Genomic DNA, 25,212 nt, shown 5'->3' with positions numbered 1-25,212 from the left:
ATGAATATCTCGCATCGGGGCATGGATATCAACGGAAGTACTTTAAGAACAATGTTGTAGTTAGAAATGTAAATTTTCATATTTGATGAAGATGACTTTCTCAAGTCTTTGAAGCATTCAAGTTTCATAACTTCTTTTCCTTTACTGTGAAGCGACTGATTGTTAAATAAAACGCGATGTAACATCCATCGTCACGAAGAGACTAGACTCTAGTCTGTATGTAGTATGAAACGTTTTTTTGTAACATCACGCTATATACGCTTGTCCATAAACAACAGTTACAGTGCCACTCAGAGCTTTAAATTACAAAGATCTGAGAGGCACTACCGCTGCGCCCGTCATTCTGAGATATAAGTTGACAAGTCCCATGTGCTTGTAATTTCACCCTTCAAAACCGGTACACAGTAATACTGAGATTACTGCTTGGCGGCAGAAATTTGTAAGGTGGACGAACTCTTTCATAGGGAGCTCTATTGCTACAGCGTCGAGGTAAATAAAATATATTTCCATACATGATTAAGTCCGGATATTAAATTCAAATAAATTTTAATAACACGATTCCCGCTTATCGTATAGATTAAATAGATTAATATTGTGGTGATAATTTTGTTTCATATTGTATTATCAATTACATTTTAGTCTTTATGGAAACGCTGCATATCATCTGTTGTACTTAGTACATTTATAAACAATTGTTTTGTTTTTTTTCTCAACCTGGACAAAATGAAATTGGTATTCAGTAAGTAGCTTTATTCATATAATACTAGCAGTTTTCAGTGTCAAATACGTCATTTCTATATGACAATTGTGCTATGTAAACACATGACAACATCGGTGGCCAAACGGTTTCCACTATGGGCGCTGGATGCGGAGGCCCCGGGTTCGATTCCCTGTAGCATCAATTCGGAAAATGATTTTTTCTAAATTGGTTCTGGTCTGGGTGCTCTGGACTGAATTCCGTTGCTCTGGTACTCGTAGTACAGGAAATTCCCGAGTTTGAGACCAGGCGATTAGTAAGGTTGTCAGGCACAGTACCTAACTAAAAGAATGCTGTTATTGTGTTTGGAAAAAAAGTGGTATGTGGAATGATAGCTGTAGGGCTAGCACGACAGGGCGCGACTTGAGCGAGAGCGACATAAAGCGCGACCTACTTATCGTTACATAGAGATTTCACGCTGTATGTCGCTCTCGCGCAGATCGCGTCCCGTCGTGCTAGCCCTACTGTTCATACAAGTAAATTGTTAGATAACTTTTAAATTTACCAAATTTCTAAGTTTAAACAGTCTGTAGAATTTCTGTCTGTCTAATCTAAAATAGCCCCGTCATAGTCACTCCATCGCGCGCAATCGGGAGCGTACAGGATTGTGCGTGGGAAAACTTGCATGGTCCCATTTCATTTTGAAGAAAATCATCCACCTCTAAGGCTGATCACGCATGAACATTCATTTTATAAATAGCGCCTAAATTTTACTTTAAGAGCAATTATCTTAATGGTTGGTTTTGCTATTCTCCGATTCAAGGCGTTTTTCTCTCTCAATATACTTTGAGTAGTGAGAATCGATTTTTATTATCTCCTGTATCAAGTCCTGTATAGTGGCGAACTGGGGGATATTTTAATAAAATTTGGCATATTGTAATCCCATGTACTTTTGAGGTCGGTTTTTTTAGTACTCTGTACTGAGATTATTTAAACTAACGTTCATTCGCGCACGATTGCTGAGCGCAACCAACCAAACTTCCTTACACGCACGCTCAATTGCGCACGGTGACGATAGAGTGAGTAAATCCCTGTATTGTCTATTAGTATACAGGGTGTCCCACGGCTATGCGATACGGAGGAAAAGTACTTTAAATATTGTAGATAGGATATTTTAGTTCATGGAGGAAATATTTTATTTTCAAAAGTAATTATTCAGGCGATTAAACCGACCAAATGTGACAAAAACTACGAAACGAATATATATATCTGGAGTTACTTGACATTACAAGTTTTGAAAGCAAAACAAGGTGAGAAACACTTTTAAACTTCAAACTGCCATATCTCGAAAGTGACTGGATGTGCATTGAATTCTTTTTGTTTCACTACGTCCATTTATAAATACCAATTATTCTTTTCTGTTATAATACCAAGTAACAGGGCGAACAAGTCGAGTGCCTGTCCATAACAGTTGCAGTGCCACTCAGACCTTCAAATTGCAAAGATCTAAGGGGCACTGCCACCGCACCCGTCACCCTGAGACAAAAGTTGACAAGTCCCATGTGCCTGTAATTTCACCAGCCCTTACCCTTAAAAAGCGTGATGTTGTAATACACATATTAGTGGCAGAAATAGGTAAGAAGGCAGTACTTCTCTTGAGTGAACTCTTTCACAAAGAGTTGAGAGACCTGCTACTACACGAAAGGGTATAACGATATTTTTTTTATAAGTAACGTAATCTTAAATTTCATGAAGTCCACGAAATTTTACATTTAAGATTATGAAAATGAATAACAATGCGCTTTACGTGGGCTTCGGCTCATATCAATCGGAGAACAACCAAGTCTCTTAATGAATGTTTTCCTTTCCGGATCGGTACACGTTGACCGATTAGCGAGCCTACGATATCCCCCGGCCTGACATTCGTTACATTACTTTTTCTGAGGATACGTGAAAGATTTAATAAACAAAAAGCTAGTTTTTTATAATACTAAGTGGTGGGATGAACAAGTCGTGCGCCTGGTGGTAAGCGACACGCCTGTCCATAACAGTTGAAATGCCACTCAGAGCTTTAAAACGTAAAGATCGTAGGGTCACTGCCACTGTGTAATTAGTTGACAAGTACCATGTGCCTGTAATTTCACCAGCACCCTAACCCTTCAAAACCCGAACACAGTAACACTTACATTACTGCTTGACGGCAGAAATAGGTAAGGTGGCAGTACTTCCCTGGACAAACTCTTTCACAAGGAGCTCTACTACTACTACAGTTCTTGATGCGTTTTAGTATATTTGTCCAGAATAGGCTCGAATACGACTAATTGAAATAAGAGTGATATTACGACGTACGATATCAAATTGAATCGATCGACAACTGGTTTATCGTAAAGTTCTGAATCGACCCCCTGAACTCTGATGAACTGATGTGGTAGTTGTCGGTTTATCCAATAACGCATGTAAATTGGTTCTAGCTGGTCTCCTAAACATCATCTCATAGGAACTGATACCAGTAGAGCAATGTGGTGTTCTCCGTAATTAAGTGCAAAGCATTATTTCCAGCCATTATATATGTAAAAGAAAGCAAATGTGGACCTTGTGGCACCTTCTAAACTTTCCATTTCAATTGTATACTTTCAGGTATTTTTACCATATTACTGGTTACAATGGCAGTCCGTGACAGTGAATCTCAGAGGCTGTGCACTTGTGTGCAAGACAATAACAATTGCGGGAATGTATGGCGCCCTGTCTGCGGACGGATAAATGGAAGACAATGTACATTCGGCAATTTTTGCAAGTAAGCTAAACTTTAATTAACGTTAGTTCAAATTGAAACCTGAATAAACAACTAGATATAACAAAACGAATGTGAGTTTTCTTGTTCTGTAGGTACAATACATTTTGCAAACACAAAATCTAATCTCAATTTAATCCATATCTCATTTTTAACCTAATCAAAAAAAGGGAGGTTGTTTACAATTCATATGTATGTTTTTGTTTTTTTTTACGCGATAACACCGCCACCGATTTGGATGATTCTTTTTTTGTTGGAAAGAGTGTATCTCAGTGGTGGTCCCGTTTAAATTTAAAGGGTATGAATCCGTTTTGCCCAATGCCAACGGCAGAAATCACACAGCCACCGAAACAATAAATTTATTGCAAACCAAATTTCCCGATCGCATAATTTCACGAAAATCTGTTAGCCGTTAAGTAGCCAGCTCGATCATATGATTTAACACCGCTGGATTATTTTTTATGGGGTTATGTTAAAGACAGAGTCTATATGGAGCCAATCGAATCAATTACAACCTTAAAACTCAAAATTCGTGAAGTGATTAACGGACCCACCATTTTGTCAAAAATCGATTAAAAACTTTGATGAAAGAATCAACATCTTTAACTGTGGTCGTAGTGGACATTTATCAGATATAATTTTTCATTCATAATTGCCAAACCTCATTTTTTTAATACAATAAAAATTTGAATCATTGTCATCTAAATTTATTGTTTTGTTTTGATTTACAAAACAAAGTTTATGTTGAAAAACCCTTTACAAAAGTTATAATTATCCTTGCCAATTCACGGTTTCTCTGTTTAGTTTCTGACTAAAAATGACAAACAATGAGAAAACTAAATAAACACGAAGAAAAATATTAGCGAAAACGATTTGGTTTATCACATTTTTGAGATTGACATTTAACAAGTCTTGATATCCCTGGATACGACACGATATTGCCAGCGATAGCATTTTGTTTTTCAAATGAATTGTATTCAAGATAATTATCATTGATAATTGAGGAGCACCGGAACAAAAATCGATAAATCCGATAAACGTTTCTAATATTGTCTAGTTTCACTGAATGGATTTGTTGCATTCAGATCAAACGTATTTTTAATGAGAATTTAGCGGCTGCCGTTCAGGTTGGAAAAATTATTCATAGAAAGGTACAAATACTACCGTTTGGATTCAAAAAAGAAAAATAACTCAAAATGTGACTAGGCAGTCGGTTTTTATTCCGACGCTCCTCAATTACCTGCTTTAAACACATTTTTGAATGTTTAATTTTGAGCTCAGGCGTTGAACTATAAACGCTTTGTTTTATGAAAATCCTTTTTCTAGAAACCGAGAAATTTTCTCGGTAAATATAATTTGAATAAAGAAGATTTTTTTTACAATATTCTCATATAATAAAATAATAATAATTAGCCTATATATAGTCCCACTGCATAGGTCTTCTGGGCTGAAAGTCCCATGTGGGCTCAATGCGGTTTGGGAACTTCACACACATCATGAAATTGTTTTGCAGATAATTGATATTTTTTTATAAGTGACGGGACGAATACGTCATGCGCCTTGTTATAAAGGAATATTCTCGAGATATATTGAAATGTCTTTTGTTGATTGCAGATTGCTATTTCGATTATGGGATCATGCCATAGAAATGAAATGCAAGGTGGTATATACATAACGACTGTAACAATATTTATAAATAAAATATCGCCTAAATTGTAAATGTATTATGGACGGTAAATAAGGAATTACCTACGAGACTGTAGAAGTCACTGGTCGAAGACTGAGGGCGTGAAATATACAATGTTTTTCATCACATTTGCGAGTAAATAGCTAATCATACTATGTACGTGCAAGTGTGATGAATATAAATTTGACACAGAAAAATATAGTAAATATTTTCAACACCAAGCTTCTATAACGAATAGCGCGTGCAACCTTTCTTGTGCAACTCAAGTGCACCGCGCATCGAGTATATAACCAGAAATAGAGACGAAATAAGGGCCATATATTCCTGGTAACACATTAGCGATACAGCTCTTATAAAGATCAACTCCCGTTTGTACTGAAATATAGACAAGAAATACTGAGATGTGTGTACGTCTCCGTATATTCCAAAAAATATTCTGTATTTATTGTTATAAAGATAATATCTTTAACAATGCCGTGCTGTTCTATTCGGTGGTGTGGGAAAAACAGCAAAACATCTAATTACAAAAGAAACGGAATCACATGTTACGGTAATTAAATATTAAATATGTAATTTTGCAATTCTCGTAATAGCAAAGCTCAAGTTATTTGGTCGATTTGAAGTGACACAGTTGACGACACCCATTGACGTCACCCGTCAATTGTTTCGAACTCGGGCTGGCATATCGGATCGCAGTTTACTTTTCAAACAAATTAAATGACTTTTCGTCTCTATTTCTGGTTATATACTCGATGGCACCGCGAGATTATGCGAATGTATGCGTCTGTACATACGCGGATGACGTGTACACACACAAGTCGCACTGCTACGTTTACATGGAGTTGCGCTACTTATCTTACTATACTATGCCATTTTAGCACTCTCAACAATAAAGTTTCATTTGAAAAGTAATATTTCCGGGGAAAATGACAAAATAAGTTTGATAAAAGATATCCGCATGAAATAAAACGAATATAATTATCGTTTGTCATATCCATATACATCAAAGAATTTCTTCATATTTTGCACTAGCGAAATGGCATATAATATGGCGGATATGTTACTTTTTGAAATAAATTTTGTCTGTTTGCCATTGTGATGAATTACGTCACATCATTTTGATGGTGTGAATTATCACTAATCAAAATAAATATTTAGTAAGTCAAAGTTAAAGTCAAATAATGATTTATTAAAGGGGGTAAAATTTTTACACTTGAAAACGTCATTTTAAGCTACTTTTTAACCTACTGCTTGTTCACTACGCAGATCTCCCTGAGAAGAACGAGCAAGAAACTCTAGGGATTGCTCTTTTCAAAAAAAAAAAAAAAAAAGAATGCTATGGAACACCATTTGAATCTTAATTGTGTGGAATTTAGATTCTTGGTGTCTTGGCATATTTCTTTATCTAATATATACTCTTCAATTTTGTAATATGACTTTTCAATTCAAATACTTTTAATGTAAGTTTTAAACTTAGGAAATGATAATCTTAATATGTTTTCCGGAGTCTTATAGTAAAAACGTATACAGTTCCCCATAAAAGAATCGTTAAATTTAGTTAAAACTTGTGGTACAGTCAAGAGCACATCAATCTTTACACTTTGTACTTTGGACTGTTCTTATCGTAAGCGGCATAGAGTTGAATTTAAATCTTAAGTGTCAAGCTTGACGTGCTCTTGACCCTGTACCATCAGTTTGGAGGATTTAGTTCTAAGGTTAATATTATGGATATTTTCTTTCTTAATGAAATTATGTATATTTTTACTGGAATAAAAAATATTTGAGTAAATATACCGAGATGCCACAGTCATGATACCAGTCCCTTAAACTTTTCTCTGAGAGAAACTCGAGAACCTAAACGGTACACAGAACGAATCGCTCGTTTTTGCAACACAATTACAGTATTACATTGTATGTCTGCCGCTTTACCCCACATGAGAATCCCGTAGGACATTATACTATGGAAGTTACTAAAGTAAACTAGTATAGCAGTAGCAACATTGGTTGCACATGCAGCTCTAAGGAAGATAGTATAGATAGAAGATAGTACTTAATAAAACCATTTTAAATAAATCAGGCGCCCGATTCCTTCGTCCCGTCATTCCGTCATATTATAAAAAGAAATATTGTAACTAGCCAGTATTTGCTAATAAGTTATTGAGTCATTTTAGCATTATTTCCGTTAAGTAAGCGTTACTAACTATATTTTTTTATTTGTTTCAGCCTTATTGGTTGCGAATATTTATACGAAGGAATATGTGAGGAACAAAATTTTACAGAAGTAGCGGAACCTACGGTTAACCATTAGCAAAATATTCAATAGAATACTTTTCTACAATTTTGTCACGAGAATTTATGCCGCGGTAGCGCCAATATAAAGTGACCCGTCGCTCTCACTCGCACTCGTTCCTAATTTCAAGTCTCGTATTCTTTATTGAGTTCTTATAAACTTCTCGCACTATTTAGTGCTATATATTATAATACAGATAGAGGTTGAATAATTAATAGTAGTTTATGTGACTGTTACATAATGAAAGGCATTAAGAGAGTGTTTTAATGCCTAATTATGTACAATTACAAACACTCCTTTATCTATACACATATTATAAGCTCTCTATGATGTGATCAGGAACCGCAAGTTACGACTGGCGAAATGGTGGCACATAAAAACTTTCCTCGCGCATGTCACACAACCGTAGTTTTTATTTAATTAATTTTTTAAAATTAATTAATCATCAGCCTAAACATGAATAATTATACTTATTACAGACTTTTAAATGTAATTTAAAAAAAACTGACTACTACAGTATGAAAGTTAAAAAAAAATTAAATTTAAACAACTTACCTTATTTTAAAGGTGCTGTTTACAAATTCAAATATTACATTATATAAACTTGTGTGCTTTAAAAGCTACTGTACAGTACTGGGAATTGTTTTATATTCGAGAAGGTCTTGAGTTAAAGAAATAAGTAACAGACGTTGTAAAGAAAATTGTGGGCAGTCAAAAAACAAATGATTAAGGTCACAGTAATTATGTAACGAGTTAGCATTTAACTTTAACCTAAATAAATGTGCAGGGATCTCACAATGACCTATGCGAAGTCTGTTTAAAGTCGTTATAAAATCTCTACCTATATATGTGGGATATCTTTCAAAGCAAGCCTTGGTTGAAGGCACCGGGATTATCTCGGCAAGCCACTTTCCTTTAACTTCTCTTGTAAGATTTAGAGTGAGACACCATCTTTTGATCATATTTTCCTTAAGGCATAAAACCAAGTCTGAATGAGGAACTTTAAAATCACAGTAGTCTACATTTTCTGTCGGTTTTGCTAGTGTATCGACTAGTTCATTTCCAAATATACCGGAGTGTCCCGAAACCCAACAGAACTCTATAGTGAAACCTTTATTGCACATTTCCTTAACTAGATTTCTTAAGTAGTAAATTTATTAACACGGCTGTCAATGATCTTATTTTTCAATAACAACAATGCACTCAAAGAATCGGACAAAATCAAATATTTAGAATTACTAAAGTTGGAATTTAAAATATAGTTTATAGCATAAATCATTGCCAAAACTTCAGCAGAAAAAATAGAATATAAATTATTACAAATAAAAACTCTTCCGCATTTTAAATAAGAATTATAAAAAGCAAAACTTGTCCTATCCTTAGTTTTAGAACCATCTGTATATACTTTAATGTAATTCTTAGCATCTATAAACTCATAAAATTCAAATTTGTTCCTAAACTTTGATGTATTTACTAATATATCCATAATTAAACAGTGAAAGTCGAAGTTAAAACAAGGCAATTTTGGAGACCAATAAATTGTATTCTGAAATTGAAAATTTAGGTATGCAATAGATTGGCGTCAGCGTCGTAGTAGCAGTTAAATGAGATGTATTAAAGTCAGGAATGTCATAGTCTTCTAAAAAACTACAAATTACAGGATTGTCGCAGCTAACTAATCTAAGACAAAGCTTCTCAGTTAAAAACCTCCTCCTGACAATAAGACGAACTACACCTGTTTCTACCTCAAGGAAATTTATAGGGGAGGACATCATAGCTCCTGAAACTATTCGCAAAGCTCTATTTTGAATTACGTCTAGCTTTCTGAGTAAATGATTAGCAGCATCGGCAAAAAACATACATCCATAGTCAAAGTGGCTGCGAATGGCAGCGATCAGCTCCCCATTTCAACCCCACTAGAGATTTAAGGATATTTAAGCCTAACTCAATCTTTTTGCAGATATGTAGAATATGTGGTTCCCAAGATAATTGAGGATACAATATAATACCCGAATACCTTTCTTTAGATTGGACTGGAAGCAAACAGTCATTGTAATAAATTTTGGGCGTAAATGAGCATTTGGCCGCAAAAAGCATATCTGAACTTTTACTTGTATTAACTTCTAACATTAATTCGGACGACAATAGATTATGTAATGTAAAAAGGCAATTGTTCATATTTTTTTGTCCAACGTATACATATATTGTCGCATTCGAGATAAATTACTAAGTCCTCTGCATAAAATGAATATCTCACAGACATTGGAATTTGATTCATAAGATTTACAAGCCTCAATATAAAAATTAAAGGTAATAGAACGGAACCCTGAGAAGTATCTTTATTTGTGGTTCTACAGTCAAAAAGATTATTTTTAATTTTTAAAGCAATATTTCTACCATTTAAGAATGAAAATATCCACAATAGAATAGGACCTGGAATGCTCAGATAAGAGAGACTCTTGATAAGATATGCATGACTCATATTGTCAAATGCTTTTTTGATGTCCAAAAAAACAGGAAGAGTGAATTTGTTACACCTCATATTCCTTTTTATATCACCTATTAAACACCCAAAAAAATATATGGTGGATTTCTCTTTGCGGAAACCTAATTGGAACTCCGGAATCAAACTGTTGCTTTCAATGTACCATTCTAACCTATTTTTGATCATAGTTTCAAAACATTTAGAAAAACACTATGTCAATGAGATGGGTCTATATGCATCTAAGCTATGAATATCTTTGTACGGTTTAAGAATTGGAACAACATGTTGATCTTTCCAAACAGGGGGAATAGAATTATTAAGCCATAATTGATTTAAAATTTTAAGAAGAATGATTTTGGCTTGAGATGGTAATTTTTTTATCACTAAATAAGGAATGAAATCGGGACGTAGGGAAGTATTTTTTTTATACATGAGAGCAGCATCAAATTCATGCATTTGAAAATTAGAGGTGAGCCATTGTGCTGAGTCAGCACCAGGAGATAAGAAATAAATTTGTAATTCACGCATATCAATGGCGCTGCTGTCGCGGGAAGCAATTTTGTTGAGAAAGTTAAAGCATTAACTGGATCTTTCAAAAAAAGTATATTAGCATTAGCGGTTGAATTTAGTTTAGAGAATTTGAATCGCCTAATGTAGCCCCAAATAACTTTACTGGGAGTCGTTCGATTAAAAGAGGACCATAAGTTAGCCCATGCTAATATTTTTTGTTCTGTTAGGTTTTTTTTAGCATCAAAGTTCTAGTATAAATTGAACTTTTCCATAATGGGATACTTTTTAAACGAGTTCAATGCCAATTTGGCTCTAAGCACAACTTGGTTACATATGTCATTCCACCACAGTAAAGGTTTACGTTTTCTGGTGTGGCAAGGATATCGAGAACTTTTTTTACGGAATGTCAATAAAATGTTAACTAATTTAGAAACAAAGTTGTTGTAATTTTGTAATGGATCTGTATTAGGATTAAAAGAAAATCTTTCATTGCACAATTCAGTAAATTTAGACCAATCAATCTTTTTAAAATTAATTTCAGACAAAGAATTTATCGGAGGCGATATATGATTGGGTTGAGTTCGTGTGACAGCACCCGTGGATCCGGTGTTGTAAATAACATTCAATAAAAGTGGGAAGTGATTACTACTGAGAGGGTCATCAAGAACCGATAATGAACTACTGGAACTTATCGACTGGGAAGCAATTACCAAATCTAAGACATTACCTTGCTGACCAAATGGAGACACCACCACTAGGTGGTGTGGTCATTTAAGCAGACTAGGTTTTGGGTCTCTGTTAGTGAGTGTAAGTTATTAACTCTGCAATCATTGTTTCTAGAACCCCATGATGTGTGATGAGCATTAAAGTCTCCTGTAACTAAATAATGCTGTTAGCGATTTTCGTCAAAGCACTTGATAACTGTTGAATTCTAAATTCCCATTGGGAGGAGGAGGCATATACACACATAATATGTCTACAGAAAATACATGAAGTTTTAGGGAGATTAATATATTTTGAAAATGATAATCTGAAGATGTCGCAATAGTGGAGAAGCTATACTTGTTCTTAACTGCCACTGCAACTCCTCCATGTGGATGGTTAGAGTCACGTCTCACTATATTAAAACCAGATAGTCTAAAAATTTTATTAAGATTTAGCCAAGTCTCATTGAGGAAGATCAAATCTATATCTACATCACTGCTATAAACAAAATTTTTGAGTTGGTCTAATTTGGGTAAGATGCTACGAGAATTCCATTGTAGTATATTTAATTGTCCAACACCAATAGTGCTATCCATTATTTATGTGCAGCAAAGTTGGTAATCAACAACTCTTTTATAGATTTTGCAGAGATAGGTTCTGGACTACTAGTATCTTTCGTATTATGTAATGTAACAACATCTATTACAGTTTTAATCATAATACCCAATATGTCAACGGAGTTATTTACATCACTAAATAAAGCCCTTTTGTTTGGAATTTGATTAGAATACAAATCGGAATTAGTTTTAACTTTTGCAGCAACTGTGGCGTAAGTTTACCTTTTATTTTCCCTTTAATTTCAGCAACTTTTGCAGCTTTTTGTGGACAAAGAGTTGAAACTGCTGTATGTGAGCCATTGCAGTTTACACATTTGACAGTGTCTTTGTTGTCAGTCTTTGAAGAAGTGATTTTCTGTACAAATTGAACAGATTTGCTTACTTTTGCAGGACCCTCTGCTGTGGCAAAATTTGTAGCATGTGAAACATTGAAGTAACGGCTTGATATACTGCTTCACATCAAACCAAATATGATCGAACGTGACATGATCAGGCGCTGTTGAACTTAAAAAAGTTATTAAGACTGTCGGTGTTGGAACCCAGGAGTCATCTGCGATCTTAGGTTTGGAACGTTTGACTCCGATGATATCAGTTGCAGCCTTCAAGTTTTCTAATAAATCCTCTTCAGAAATATCAACAGGTGCTCGTATTATGCCCTGGCTTTCGAGATTATTGTACGGAATTCTTGCTAACCATTCAAATTTTTCCAGTGCCTTTTTGTTAAGCAAAAAGTTATTAGCGTCCTTCTTGTTGTTAAAAAATACTTTAACAAGTGCTGGTCCGGCCTGTTTGACATAGATAACACCAGATGTAGTTTTCAAAACATTATTAACTTTGAGTAAATCCATTTTGTTATTTTGGCCATTGTTCCACGAAAGTAGGGTTGCATACTCTTCCGGGCGGCGTCGTGGTGAATGTTCACTGATCCCACGGCGCCGACTCAACCGGCGAGAGGGAAACCCGGGGGGGTTTTAGTGGGGTAGGCCCTCCAGTCTGGAGGGAGAGTCCCCACATAACCCCTGAGTCTCCCTGGGCTCAGGGGTATCCATAAAAATTTCCCCACGTCAAAAAAAAAAAAAAAAAAAGGGTTGTATACTCTTTCTTATCATTATCGGTGTAAATGTGGTTATAATCTCCGAAAAGTCCTCTACGGGTTCGAGAAAAGTTTGCCGCCATTTTCGTGGGAGGAGATTCTACGAAGTCACTCTTCTGATCGTTTTTCCTTTTTCCAGGACGGACGATGCCGTCGCTGGAGACACTCATTTACCCAATTAGTAGTAACGGATGTGCAAGTAAATTCGACAGTAATTTGTAATGAAAAAGGGCTTAAAAGTAATTTTTCAAAATTAATTAAAATAAAGCAAACTACTTTGAAGCTTGGCGCCCTTTTTTTATTTCATTTATAGATAAACTAGAGTCAGTTCCAACTATCATATCGTTCGATATCAAGTAACGTGTGAAATTTGCTTAGACTATGGAAACTAAAGGACATGTTATTTTGACATATACAAATGAGACGTTATATGTATATGATGCATTTCGACGTTGAAAATATGATCATGTTATTGTCTTTGTTTAACTCGTGCGTGCCGTCTTAAGTCAGAAGAGATAGTATTCCATTGGTCTGTGTCAAATACGGGTGTCCAGGACAGACATGGCAACACTGCCCGCGCTTCGAGCGGGCCGCACCCGTAAAATTAAAAAACAAAAAAATCTCTCTTCACGAAACGGTCGCCGCCGTCGCACACGTCGCTAAAATTTGTAATTTCCTTTTCTCGAATAATTATAAGTTAATACAGTCCACTAGCATTTCATTTCCACTGGGCCTATACAACGGGAATCGAAAATACGTAACGTCATCTTAAATGCCAACCGTGTCCATTTTGCAGTACATGAAGTACATGATACGGTTGTCAAAGAGTAGTACACGCCAGCACATCAAGCTACACATTGACGTACTTGTTCCGTTGCACTGGAGGCGATGTTCGAACAAAAATGTGTAGTCTGACGTGCCGTTGTCCGTACATCATACGTCCAAACAAATGTTTTTCCAAGTGTTTTACTGAATTATTCGCATGTATTGTAATAAAATGGACAAAAATATTGACAGTAATAACAATTAAGTATTAATATAAATTCGTCGCTGCAACAACACGGGATGTGGCATTTGAAAAGGCGAAGATCGACCGAATGTAACATTGTACAGGCACGTGTTATTTTTCTGTCTATAAATCAAACACAAGCCGAAATATCTCATGTAATTAGACATATTTAAGTAGTTTATTCATAAATCTTGCCAAATTTTGCTTTGATTTCCTCAGATTGTCTGTTTGTTTGTATATTTTGATGATTGTTGTTAACGATTATTTTGAGATAGTGTTGTTCTTGGAAGTGTACATATTATCGATATTCTGTTATTAAAATAATTCACTACGAGGTTTTTATTATTTTATTATTATTTAATTAAATATTTGCATGTCGATAATGACTTATCGATAGATTATGCTACGACACTAAAGAAATCGGTCATTTGTTCGTTAAATTTATGTTTGGGTATTATGCACGTTCATTCCGTAGTTAGCACAGCTCTTTTTTTTTCTTTTTTTCCATCCTCTATGGAAATTTGTCAAAATTGTTTGCCATTATTATTTTATTTAGAATTGAGGTCGAATCAAATTGTTTTGTTTTTCAGAGATGTTCGACATTTGAATGTAATAATAAACTCAATCATATCATAATCAAACAATCTAAATATATTTATTAGCTATCCTAGCTATTTAGCTATCCTAGCTATTTAGGTATCCTAGCTATAAAACCCTAATTCTTTATTCAAGCTTCCTACCTAACCTAAATCCTACCAGAATCTTTATATAATTCCAAACAAATAACAATCCTCATCGTGCACGCTGTTACGACATCTTGGCTTGAGCACCCATCGGGCGTCTACTGGGGAACATCATTATTGGCTTCCCAGCTGCCTTAGTCCTCGTCCTGCAGCTATCCACGTTCCATTAAACTTTCTTACTTTCTATGAACAAATTAAAACAACACGCAAATTATCCTAACACCAATATGATATGGTGATATATCATATGGAGGATTCCTCATAATTAAACAAATATGTTTTCCCTTGAATGTAGTCAGTTCCTGTTCATCTGGACGAATAACCAAGAACTACGCACATACACATATATCCATAAAATGAAAAATAAAAAATAAGTTATATTCATCCAAGTCGGTAGTCCATCTCCTCCTCCCGTCCTTACATCGTCTGCATTCGCCAGAAAAAAAAAATCATCAAAACGATCCACCATCACCATGGCTCCATACGAAAAACAAACAAAAGATTAACAAACATTTGACAATAAAATATAAATAACCTATTACCTACTAGAAACTGAAAATCAATAAACTATCTACTATAGAACCTTTTCAACCTATTCACATGCACCAGATCCTGCCTACCAAAGATCCTGTCTACTAAACTAGGACTAGATCTAGTTAACCTAACTTCCGTATCATATCATCATATGTCCCGGACAACAAAGCAACTCTATCTTTTTTTATCAAAATTCCGCTCCTGTTCTGACCGTGTACTTTCTATTTGCTCTTTGTGCGAACCAATCAAGGCTGCTCGTTTCCAAAAATTGCCCCGTAAATTTTCCGCAACACTTACAAAACCACGTTTAAAATTACCATTTTCCGACTTATATAACTCAGGCGTAATTTTATTTTCATACGAACTACACATTTTCGGCAAAACGTATTTACAAAATTTTTTCTAAGGAATTTCTCTTTTGACGCCATTGACCCGTCTTGCCACTTACGTCAACTTTTTTCCTTATTACCAATAACCGAGCAGAATTTATATATTCCGAGTTCTTTACCGCCAAGTTATCAGAACTCTTTGATATCGGCCCGATAGAAGACTTTTCTTTCTTTGACCCGATCTGTCATGGACTTAGAAGAAATTTTATTATCAATTTTCATTTTTGAGAACTTCAAATTATATTACTTTAAAATATCCTGGCCGAGGATAAGATATTTCTCATCACCTTGCTCAACAAGCAACCTCGATACGTATTTATTTCCATTAATTGTCAACGACACTATGGTGGACGCCTGCACTTTTATTGACATTCCGCTTACTGTACGCAATGGAAAACTCGGAGTATCATCAATCTGCAAATGTAACCTTTCTGCAAAACAACGAGAGATTATTGAAACCGAAGCACTAGTATTCACCAACGCCTTGCACCTTACATTATTAATTGATATTCCGACTGTTTAGACTAGGGTCCAACTATTGGTGTAGAGTCACCCTGTGTTTGCCAACAGTGAAAGTGCTCCTTATGAAAATATACTGGCAATTCAATATTTTGTACACACAGATCGTAACCGTGATTAAATATGTCTTCTACTTGCATAATTGTTTTTCTCAACTTCTCTTTCGACAAATACGAATTACTAGTCAGCATCCATTGAAAACTGGGTATCAAAGAAATTTTCAAGAAATGGCTTTCGTCGCTAACTTATCTAAACTATAAAAATAATTAAATAGCGATTCATTAGGCAATTGTCGCCTATAATAAAACTCTCGGGCCCAGTCTATTTGCGAAGGAAATTCCTCCTTAAGCTTTTATGCAATTATACCATACGTCGCGTATGACGCAAAAAACGTTTTGTACCATTGTAGAGCTGGCCCCTCCAAATACAATGTTAACACGTATCTCTTTTGCCCATCTGACCAATTATTCAATACCTACTCTGATCGCCACAAACTGATTTATAAATTCGTCAACGTCTTTCAACTTTTGCACCGCAATACAATGTATATTCTCTCTTGCTCTTTCCACTTGCACAAGAAATAAAACAATAAAATAACTAATACAAATCAAAATTACGACCTTATATATGTTTTCCTCTTCGTGTCTTTGGAGATTTTTCGTAAAATATAAAATTTTTCCACATTGGAATTTCCACGTAAGGCAATCGTATACCACTTGTAAGGCGATCGCCACCATTTATAACATAGGACGTAGCTTGAGTAGCGTAGCGAGAGGTACTTTATAAATATAAACGACGATTACATCGTAATTATAACTTTATACGTGTATTTAATTTCGAAGCTTTGTCCAGAACTCTTAGATGTCTGTTTGACATCAACACTCTATTATTCTTATAATTCTAAATACAAAACCTAAGCTGCCTGCTACAGTACGTACGCTTACAGTTACTTTAAGTTTGTAGCGTGTTGTAGCGTTCTACCCGCAACAATGACAAAGTGTGATAAACGTGGAAAAAACATTACCAAAACCAATAATGGACTGGAATGTAATCGCTGCGAGAAGATCGTTCACCTAAGTGGTCGCTGTTCTGGGCTGACAACGAAGCAAACGGCGGCGCTAAAAGCTGCTGGAAACCTAGGATGGACATGCGCGGAATGTGTGGAAATCTCACCCAGGCGTAGCTCCATTTATATTCCACCGAATGATGATGAGGACGAGAAAAACGATTTTGGTAATATTCCTGAAAAACACACGAAACCTGTATAAATCGATGTAAAACAACTGCTTAAAGATATCTCTAAAGAAATGGAGAGGGCTATTCATAAAGAACTAGGTGCCATGATTAAAGCTCTCGAATACCAGAGTGATAAGATGGACGAAATATCAGAATCGATGGACGCTTTTAAAGTAAAAATACAGGAATTGCAGAAGAAAAACTGAATCGTTAGTAAACAACTGAATACAACATTCATGTGTATATGGTGCAAAGGAGGAGTAATTCGTGTTCGTAAAGATGAAAAGGAGGAAGTTATTGTTACTAGACGCGAAGAAGACATTAAAAAAATATTGAGACAGGTCAACTTAGCGCCTAATATATTAATTATGTTATATAAATGTCTCTCTCTGATAACTATATTGAATTAAAAAATTGTACTAACATAAGAGTATTCCTTAACAAAATACCCACCAAAACTAATCTCATTTGTATGCATATCTATCTATCTTATATTAAAATCAATAATAAAAACCTTCTCCTCTCTAGAATATTATATACACTCAAGTAACAATAAAATTGAGGTAATTATCATAATTAAAGCTAACATGTCGGACACACTATGTAATCTATTTCACCTAGATGGATATAATATGTACACCAACCTCAGAAATAACAAAAAAGGCGGAGCATTATTATTTATACAAGAAAGGGAAACAAACTGATAGCTCATAATACGAAAACAAATAACTTGGAAGGGATAACTGCTAAAGTAACCACTTCCTGTAAATTCTCGATAATTAAATATAAAATTCCATATCGCACTCTATTGTCACTGTGCAATGCACTGGCCGATTCCATAATACAGTACGGTCTTAGTAGTTATGGAAGGACCTGCACGTCTCACTTGTATGACATACATGAGCTCCAATTAAGAATTCTTAAAACCATTGTACCTGAGAAATATAAGAAGGAGTTTAGAAATAACTAAAAGAAGAAGAAGAAGAAGAATATATTAATTGCATAACTATAGGTAATTACATATGATCTTAAAATATTATATTGGTTTGTGCTCTATAGTTTGCCAGATAAGGTGTACAATATTATTAAATGTCACAGATTAAAATTAAATTGAATTGAATTACAATATGAAAGAAAAAAAAACAATTATTAACAAACATGTCACATCGCTAGTCACCAAATTTGTCATTGTCGTCAAAAAACTCTAGTACACTATAATAAAGTTTAGTACTCAACCAGTTACTAAGAGCATTTTTAAATTTTACGTACTCGAATTTTTTTAATTCATTCGGGAATCTTGACCGACATTACGTAAAAGCTTCTGTGGTAAAATGCTGAGGTATGATTGCCCGAGTAAATCATTCTATGCCCATGTCTTAAATTTCTATGGTTCCTTTTATTTGCGATTTCAAAATAGGACGGATGTTTCTGGACAAATGCAGCAGCCTCCTTAATATACAGGCAGGGTAAGGGTAGGATTTTGCACTTGTCGAAAAATGGATTACACAAATCCGTTTGAGACCCACCGCAAATAATACGTACACAGCGTTTTTGCATCTTAAATACCTGCATAAACTCTACAGAGTTTCCCCAAAAAATTATACTGTAGTTTATGGTCGACTGTATATACCCAAAATAAGCTGTTAAAGCCGCATCCACAGACGCATTCTGTACTAATTTTCGCAATGGACACATAAACCGAGACAGTTTGTTACACAAGCTCTCAACAGTTCTTTCCAGTTGCAGTTGCTGTCAAGGATAAGGCCCAGAAATTTTGTATGTTTCATTTGTTCTATATTAACAAAATTAAAAGAAATTTTTAAGTCGATCGGTAATCTTTTGGACGAGTGAAATTGCATGATGTTAGTTTTTGCCAGATTTATACTGAGACCATTTCCATTCATCCATCCTATGATGTCACTTATAGTTTTATTAATGTCATGTTCGTATTGCTCTTAACTACAAGTTGTTTAAGTTCTGCAAAGTCCTACATAGTAAGTAAGTAGAACATTTCTTGAGCATGGATTTATAAGTTCCTAACAAGTGTAATAATCAATTGAGAATTGCAGCAAATCCAAAACTAACTATTCCGAGAACTTATAACATGTACGGGGAACATCAAAACTAATATGCAATTCCTCGAATTATTAATGATCTTCCTAAAGCACTAAAAGACGAGTTTAACCCCAAAAAACATAAAGGATAAACTAAAACAACATCTCCTTAATCAAATAGAGTCATAATCAAGTAAATTTCAAGTATATTTTTAATTTGTAATTTCATTATTATATATAACTTTTATTATTACATTACTATAAAGACTAACGTTTGAGAATAAGTATCCTAATCCTAACTTTTTTACACTAGTTAACTAACTAACTTATAAACAGACTAATTTACTATTATGAAAATGAAACATACCGTATAACATTATTGACAGAAATAATGGTTTCATCACACACACTTCCACAAAAAATGAATAAAGCTAGCGACGAATGCGACCGGTCAGTCGGGTCGGTGGGAGCGAAATATTGCCTTACCTACCCCATTTTTGTGTTTATTAATGGCAACATGATATGCAGCGGTGTACAGAAAAATCTTTGATAGGTTTATGCGACACCATTTTATGTATTTTTAAGTTATTATAAGCTATGTATGTTATAAATAATAAAAAAAAAAAACTGTGGGTAAACGGGTAAACAGGAACGTTTCTCTCATCGGGCAAGTGATTTTGTAATCAGAAGATGCATAATTTATTTTAAAAACAATAATTTTGGTTTCGTATGAATTTCGAGAAAACAAATATGCAACCGAGTGTATGCCTCTTGATTTGTAATCTGTAATCTCTTTGCGCCCCAAAACTCATTAATAGATTCGTTAGTATACTTTTCAGTAACTCTCGGCAGGATTTTGAAAATCAGTCGTTTTGTGAGTGAAAATCGATTGTATTATTATGATCTGCTCCGTAAGGGATGGTTCTTATCACAAAAGTGATTAAAAGTGGGGCATACGGTCTGTTTTTTGAGAAAATCCATCAAAATTTCGCAATTGAGTAGGAATATTTCATCCACAAAACGACTGGTTTTCAAAGTCCGGCCTAGAGTTACAGAAGAGTATAACGGATCTATTGATGTGTCTTGGGGCGCAAGGAGATTTTCTTATTGAAATGACAAAAAATGGGGCAGCTAGGCTTACTTTTGAGAAATTCTCTCTTAAATGGAACACGGAATTTCGTTCTCAACGAAACATATTGTTTTCATGGTGCTATAAAAAGCTATTGGAGGGTATACTAACGATTAAATTATTGTTGTCTGCTCCGCAAGAGATGGTTCTTATCAAAAAAGTAATTAAAATCGGGACAGTTAGTCCACTTTTTGAGAAAATCTATCAAAACTTCGTAGTTGGGTTGAGAGACATTTTCACCCAAAAAACGATTCATTTTCAAAGTCCTGCCGAGAGTTATTGAAGAGTATACTAACGATTCAATTCATAATAGTTGGTGCGTAAGGGGATGTTCTTATCATCGAAACAACTAGAAAAGGGGCGGCGAGGCTTATATTTTAGAAAGCGACTCATTAGTTTAATGTGGTATTTTGTTACGTATTAAACTAGTTATGTTCGTAGTCCTGCCGATAGTTCTCGAACAATACACTAGTTTGTGATAGTGTCAGGTTGTGTCTAATGTCATTTGTTTTCCACAGAATTGCGAGAAATCGCGGTAGACATATAAATTTTGTTTTTAGTATATATAGTACATTACTTAATCCAGGTGAACTCTACCAAATTGCATATTTTTTACATTACGTGACGACCATGTCATATGGCGCATGATTCTTGACTTAGCATATGTAGTTACGTAAAACGTGTGGTTGCTAAGTACTACAGCATTTTTTTCATGTGTATTCTATACTTAATCGGCAGATTTTTGTTTCGTAAGAAAAATACATCAACGAAGTCAGAAATTTGTTTCATGTGAAAAACATTAACGAACCCACTTGCGTTTTTGATCGACTCACCTAAAAAACTTCACATGTGAAGTTGACCACCCTATTTTGCTTTTACAAAAAACATGTATCCGGGTATACTTACGACGAGTGTGAGTATACTTACGATATACTAACGATTGCCGTAGAAAGAACCACTAATCATTGTTCCCCGGGTATACTTACGTCGACAGTAGTACTAAATGTATACTAACGAACTGTATAGGTCGTTTCTAGGCACCGTTTGGGGGTGGTCAACGAGTCATTTCTTTATACGAGCAAAACACTGCTTACTTTAAATAATATTATAACGATACAATAGCTTTCCGAGTTATAACAATTAATCAGCTTTTTTATTAGAAAAATCAGTATCCATATTGAAACGTAAACATTTTGTATTGCCCACGCTCAGGAGTTGATGTTCCCGAAATTGCAAGTGAGAGCATCGCACACTCTTGCATATTCTTGTATTGATCGTAGTCTTGCGAAAATGCAAGAACAAGACCACGATTGCAGAACGAGACTTTAGAGACTCTGTTTCCAAATATACAAAACTTAATCGAAATATGACAATAGGAAATTGTTTGACAGTATTTATTAAGAGATTGAACAGAAAATCAGTAATTTGTTCAGTCATTAATCTTTTCAATTTAGGAAGATATTTAAGATATTTTATCAAATTCCAATAATAACACTTATTTATTTTAGTTCATTTATTATAAAAATATTGTCTTAGGCATTGGCCTGAATCCAGTTGGAAACAGTAGAAACACGAGCATTGACACCAGGGTAGAAGGGATCAGCACATGGGTAACCCCATGAGCATACACCAACAACGACATTGTTGTGCAGAAGAGGGCCGCCAGAATCACCCTGGCACTGATCGCGGCCGCCGATGTTCAAGTAGCCGGAGCATATCATGTTGTTGGTGACTTCCATGTTTCTCATGGCCCATCGCTGTCTGCACTCGGCCGTGTTGATGGTCCAGATTTGAACGTGACGCAGCTGCTCAGAAACTGGACCGTTAGTCTAAGAAAAAATAGAATAAAATTTTAAATCTTTTTGTTACTTACTTTTTCTTTTCTCGGATGGATGTATAAGTGTAAAAATAACGGGAAAAGATAATAAAAAAAAATTATACACACCTGTGTACGTCCCCATCCAATGGCCCATACGGCTTGGTTGTCGGCAAGATTGTAATTGGCACCTGCTATTGACGCGGGGGCAACAGTATTAGCAATATACTGGATGTTGGAGCTGACTCTAAGGATTGAGATATCGTTGTCTTCATTTCTGGGATTGTATTGCGGGTGGTTAATGATCTGAGACGACAAATGGACAGTGCCACCGCTGCTAGCAAAGGAGGAGCCAACTCGAGGACGCCATGTACCAACGACCATACCTGTCCTGTAAATTTTAACAATTCAATTAAGTTCATTTGGTCACTTTAACTTACCCAAGAAAGATCAAATTATGACAGACGCTTTTACCACGTTATTTTTTAGTAATTTACATTTTGTATCCTACTTCAAATTGTGTATGTATTCATTATGACAACGATTACGTGGTGTTGGCTATAAATTTGATATTTTAAATAAATACTTACAGCCAAAAGCAATGGGCAGCGGTGAGCACGGATCTCTGGTTAAGAATGGCACCACCACAGCCTTGTGCGAAGTTTGTCTGTGTCGCGGAGTACAACATGGCAACGGCATATGGATATTGATTGATGGTGGTCAGAGATCCACCGACGATTCTGTTTGGATCCTGATGTTCCACATTGGTAGGACTAGCTGTGCAATCGTAAGATTTCGGTTAAGTTGACTTTAAAATACGTAAATATTTTTTGGGCTGTTATTTTCTGACTGCCTCATAAAATATAAATGCTTCAAATTTTACAAGCAATGTGTCCAGGTGTGCAGAGTGCAGTAGGTGTAAAATATGAACACCATATAAAATTCTAACATAAAATATGCGATACTAAGGAAGTAATCTTTCCATTACAAATGGGTTGATTGTCGAGAGATATTTTTACCTGTGATTGCTATAACTCTTGTTAACAATAATATTAAATTAAAAAAAATCAATTGGAACATAATTATAACATTTTAATTTCAAATACATTAGTGTTGTTGCACATTGCAATAATGTTGTTCACACATGTACATCAAAATCATTGCAAAAGTTCGGAAAGATATTTCATTGGAGTCACAGTTTTTAGTTATTTAGTCTATAGCAAAATTTTAAAATTGACGGCGATTTAAAATCTTTTGTGCCCAAAAGAACAAAAATTAGATTAAATTATATGAATTACTTACATATAGCAACTGCCAAGCAGGCAACAAGAACCACCGCGACACGCATGTTTCAGGCTTAGATATGGTTTTAAAAATAAGTGTTCCTTTGCGAAATTGCTGTTTATATACTTATTTTGACGAAGAGATGTAATTTGTAGATAAATTTTATCTTCGATTAAAACCTCGAATATCTCTGTAGTCTTGGTTCTAAAATCATTACTTGGGTTTTCCATCTGTCGGTTACAAGTAATTAAAATTAGGGTTCGATAAAAATGTAATCGTCAATTTTCCCATTTAAAAAAAAAAATTCGGTAGTATGTAGTTTAATATTTAACTAGCTAAGCTTATTAATAAACTACTCACGTGGACTATAAATCTTATTTTTAGCCGACTTAAAAGAAGGAGGAGGATTTGTCAGTATGTTTTTTTATTATTTTTTGTATGTATGTTACATGATAACTCCAGCATTTATGAACCAATTTGGATGATTCTTTTTTTGTTGAAAAGAGGGTACCTCAGTTGTACCCATTTAAATTCGAAGAAAATATTCTACCTCTAAGGGTGGCAAACTAAGGGATGAATCCGTTTTCCCGCACATTCTGGCAACCAATTTCAATAAAACTTGGCAAATAGATGTAATTTCACGACTTTTGAGGTCGGTCTTTTTAGTGTTTACCTTAAATTTGTCTATAAAATTTGTCTACAAAATTAGAGATATAATTTGTAGATAAATTTTATCTTCGATTAAAGTCTCAAATATTTATATATGTATATTGAAATCATTAAGAGGGCTTTCCATCTGTCGGCTGCAAATTAAAATTAGGGTTCTATAAAATGTAATCGTAAATTTTTTGTTAAAAAAAATATTCGGCAGTGAGTAGTTTAATATTTGACTAGCTAAGCTTAATAATAAACTACTGAATTCGACTTATTTTTAACCGACTTCAAAAAAGGAGGAGGTTCTCAATTCGACTGTATGTTTTTTTGTTTTTTTTTTTTTAATGTGATTTTCAGTACAAAATCAGGTTTTTTAAATATTTTTTTAGCACCGATGGATTTTTTGATTAATGTTATAATTAGAATTTAAAAGAGAAATGGAACAAAAAATCACTGATTTTAAAAATATTCACTACAAAACATGATTTTCAGAAATGATCAAAAACGTGCTTGATCCCTAGACACTTTTGATGTGTGTGTTTATGCACTAATTGTATATAATGAAGTTTAAATGTTGAACTGAAAACATCAAATTTGAGGTCTACTTCACCCCGCAGAACAATTTTTTTTTCAATAATATCACTTGTTTTCATTTATCTACTTTTTCATTCATTTCATTCATCATTTAATTCATTCATACAAACACAATCCTTAAAGTAAAACTTATAGTAAGACTATTTTCAAAAACCCTTTAAAGAGTTCATGCGAATGTAAAATGCATCGAAAATTAACTCGTCACATTTTATTATGAATACCCAAGTAATACTTGTTTATTAATAATAATAATAACAACACACACACACTCACGCACTCACGCACTCATAGTCCCGCACACACACTCATAGTCACTCACTAGGGAAACCTACACCCAACAACAAATTCACGAGAGAAATAAATGTAGCCCATACAA

General features: G+C 34.7%; 1 protein-coding gene across 1 annotated transcript; it reads right to left on the bottom strand.

Moving 5' to 3' along the window:
• Positions 1-21,994: 21,994 nt before the first annotated feature.
• On the bottom strand, positions 21,995-23,100 carry LOC113235052 (trypsin CFT-1-like). Its single transcript, XM_026470592.1, has 3 exons — positions 22,895-23,100; positions 22,434-22,695; positions 21,995-22,317 (listed from the first exon to the last, which is right to left on the bottom strand). The coding sequence occupies exons 1-3, from the start codon at positions 22,990-22,992 to the stop codon at positions 22,021-22,023; spliced, it is 657 nt and encodes a 218-aa protein (XP_026326377.1). The 5' UTR covers positions 22,993-23,100; the 3' UTR covers positions 21,995-22,020.
• Positions 23,101-25,212: the final 2,112 nt, after the last annotated feature.

The sequence above is a fragment of the Hyposmocoma kahamanoa genome, unplaced genomic scaffold (genome assembly GCF_003589595.1).
Source record: "Hyposmocoma kahamanoa isolate Upper Pololo Valley unplaced genomic scaffold, ASM358959v1 87, whole genome shotgun sequence".
Taxonomy (NCBI): Eukaryota; Metazoa; Arthropoda; class Insecta; order Lepidoptera; family Cosmopterigidae; genus Hyposmocoma; species Hyposmocoma kahamanoa.
Note: the sequence above shows the minus strand (reverse complement) of the source record. Positions and strands in the feature narration are given on the sequence as shown.

Coding starts and splice junctions, on each gene's coding strand:
- LOC113235052 (XM_026470592.1), bottom strand. CDS start 22,992: ATGTTGTACTCCGCGACACAGACAAACTTCGCACAAGGCTGTGGTGGT. Junction 22,696..22,894: donor GCTGCCCATTGCTTTTGGCT/GTAAGTATTTAT, acceptor TAAAATTTACAG/GACAGGTATGGTCGTTGGTA. Junction 22,318..22,433: donor TTGGATGGGGACGTACACAG/GTGTGTATAATT, acceptor ATTTTTTCTTAG/ACTAACGGTCCAGTTTCTGA.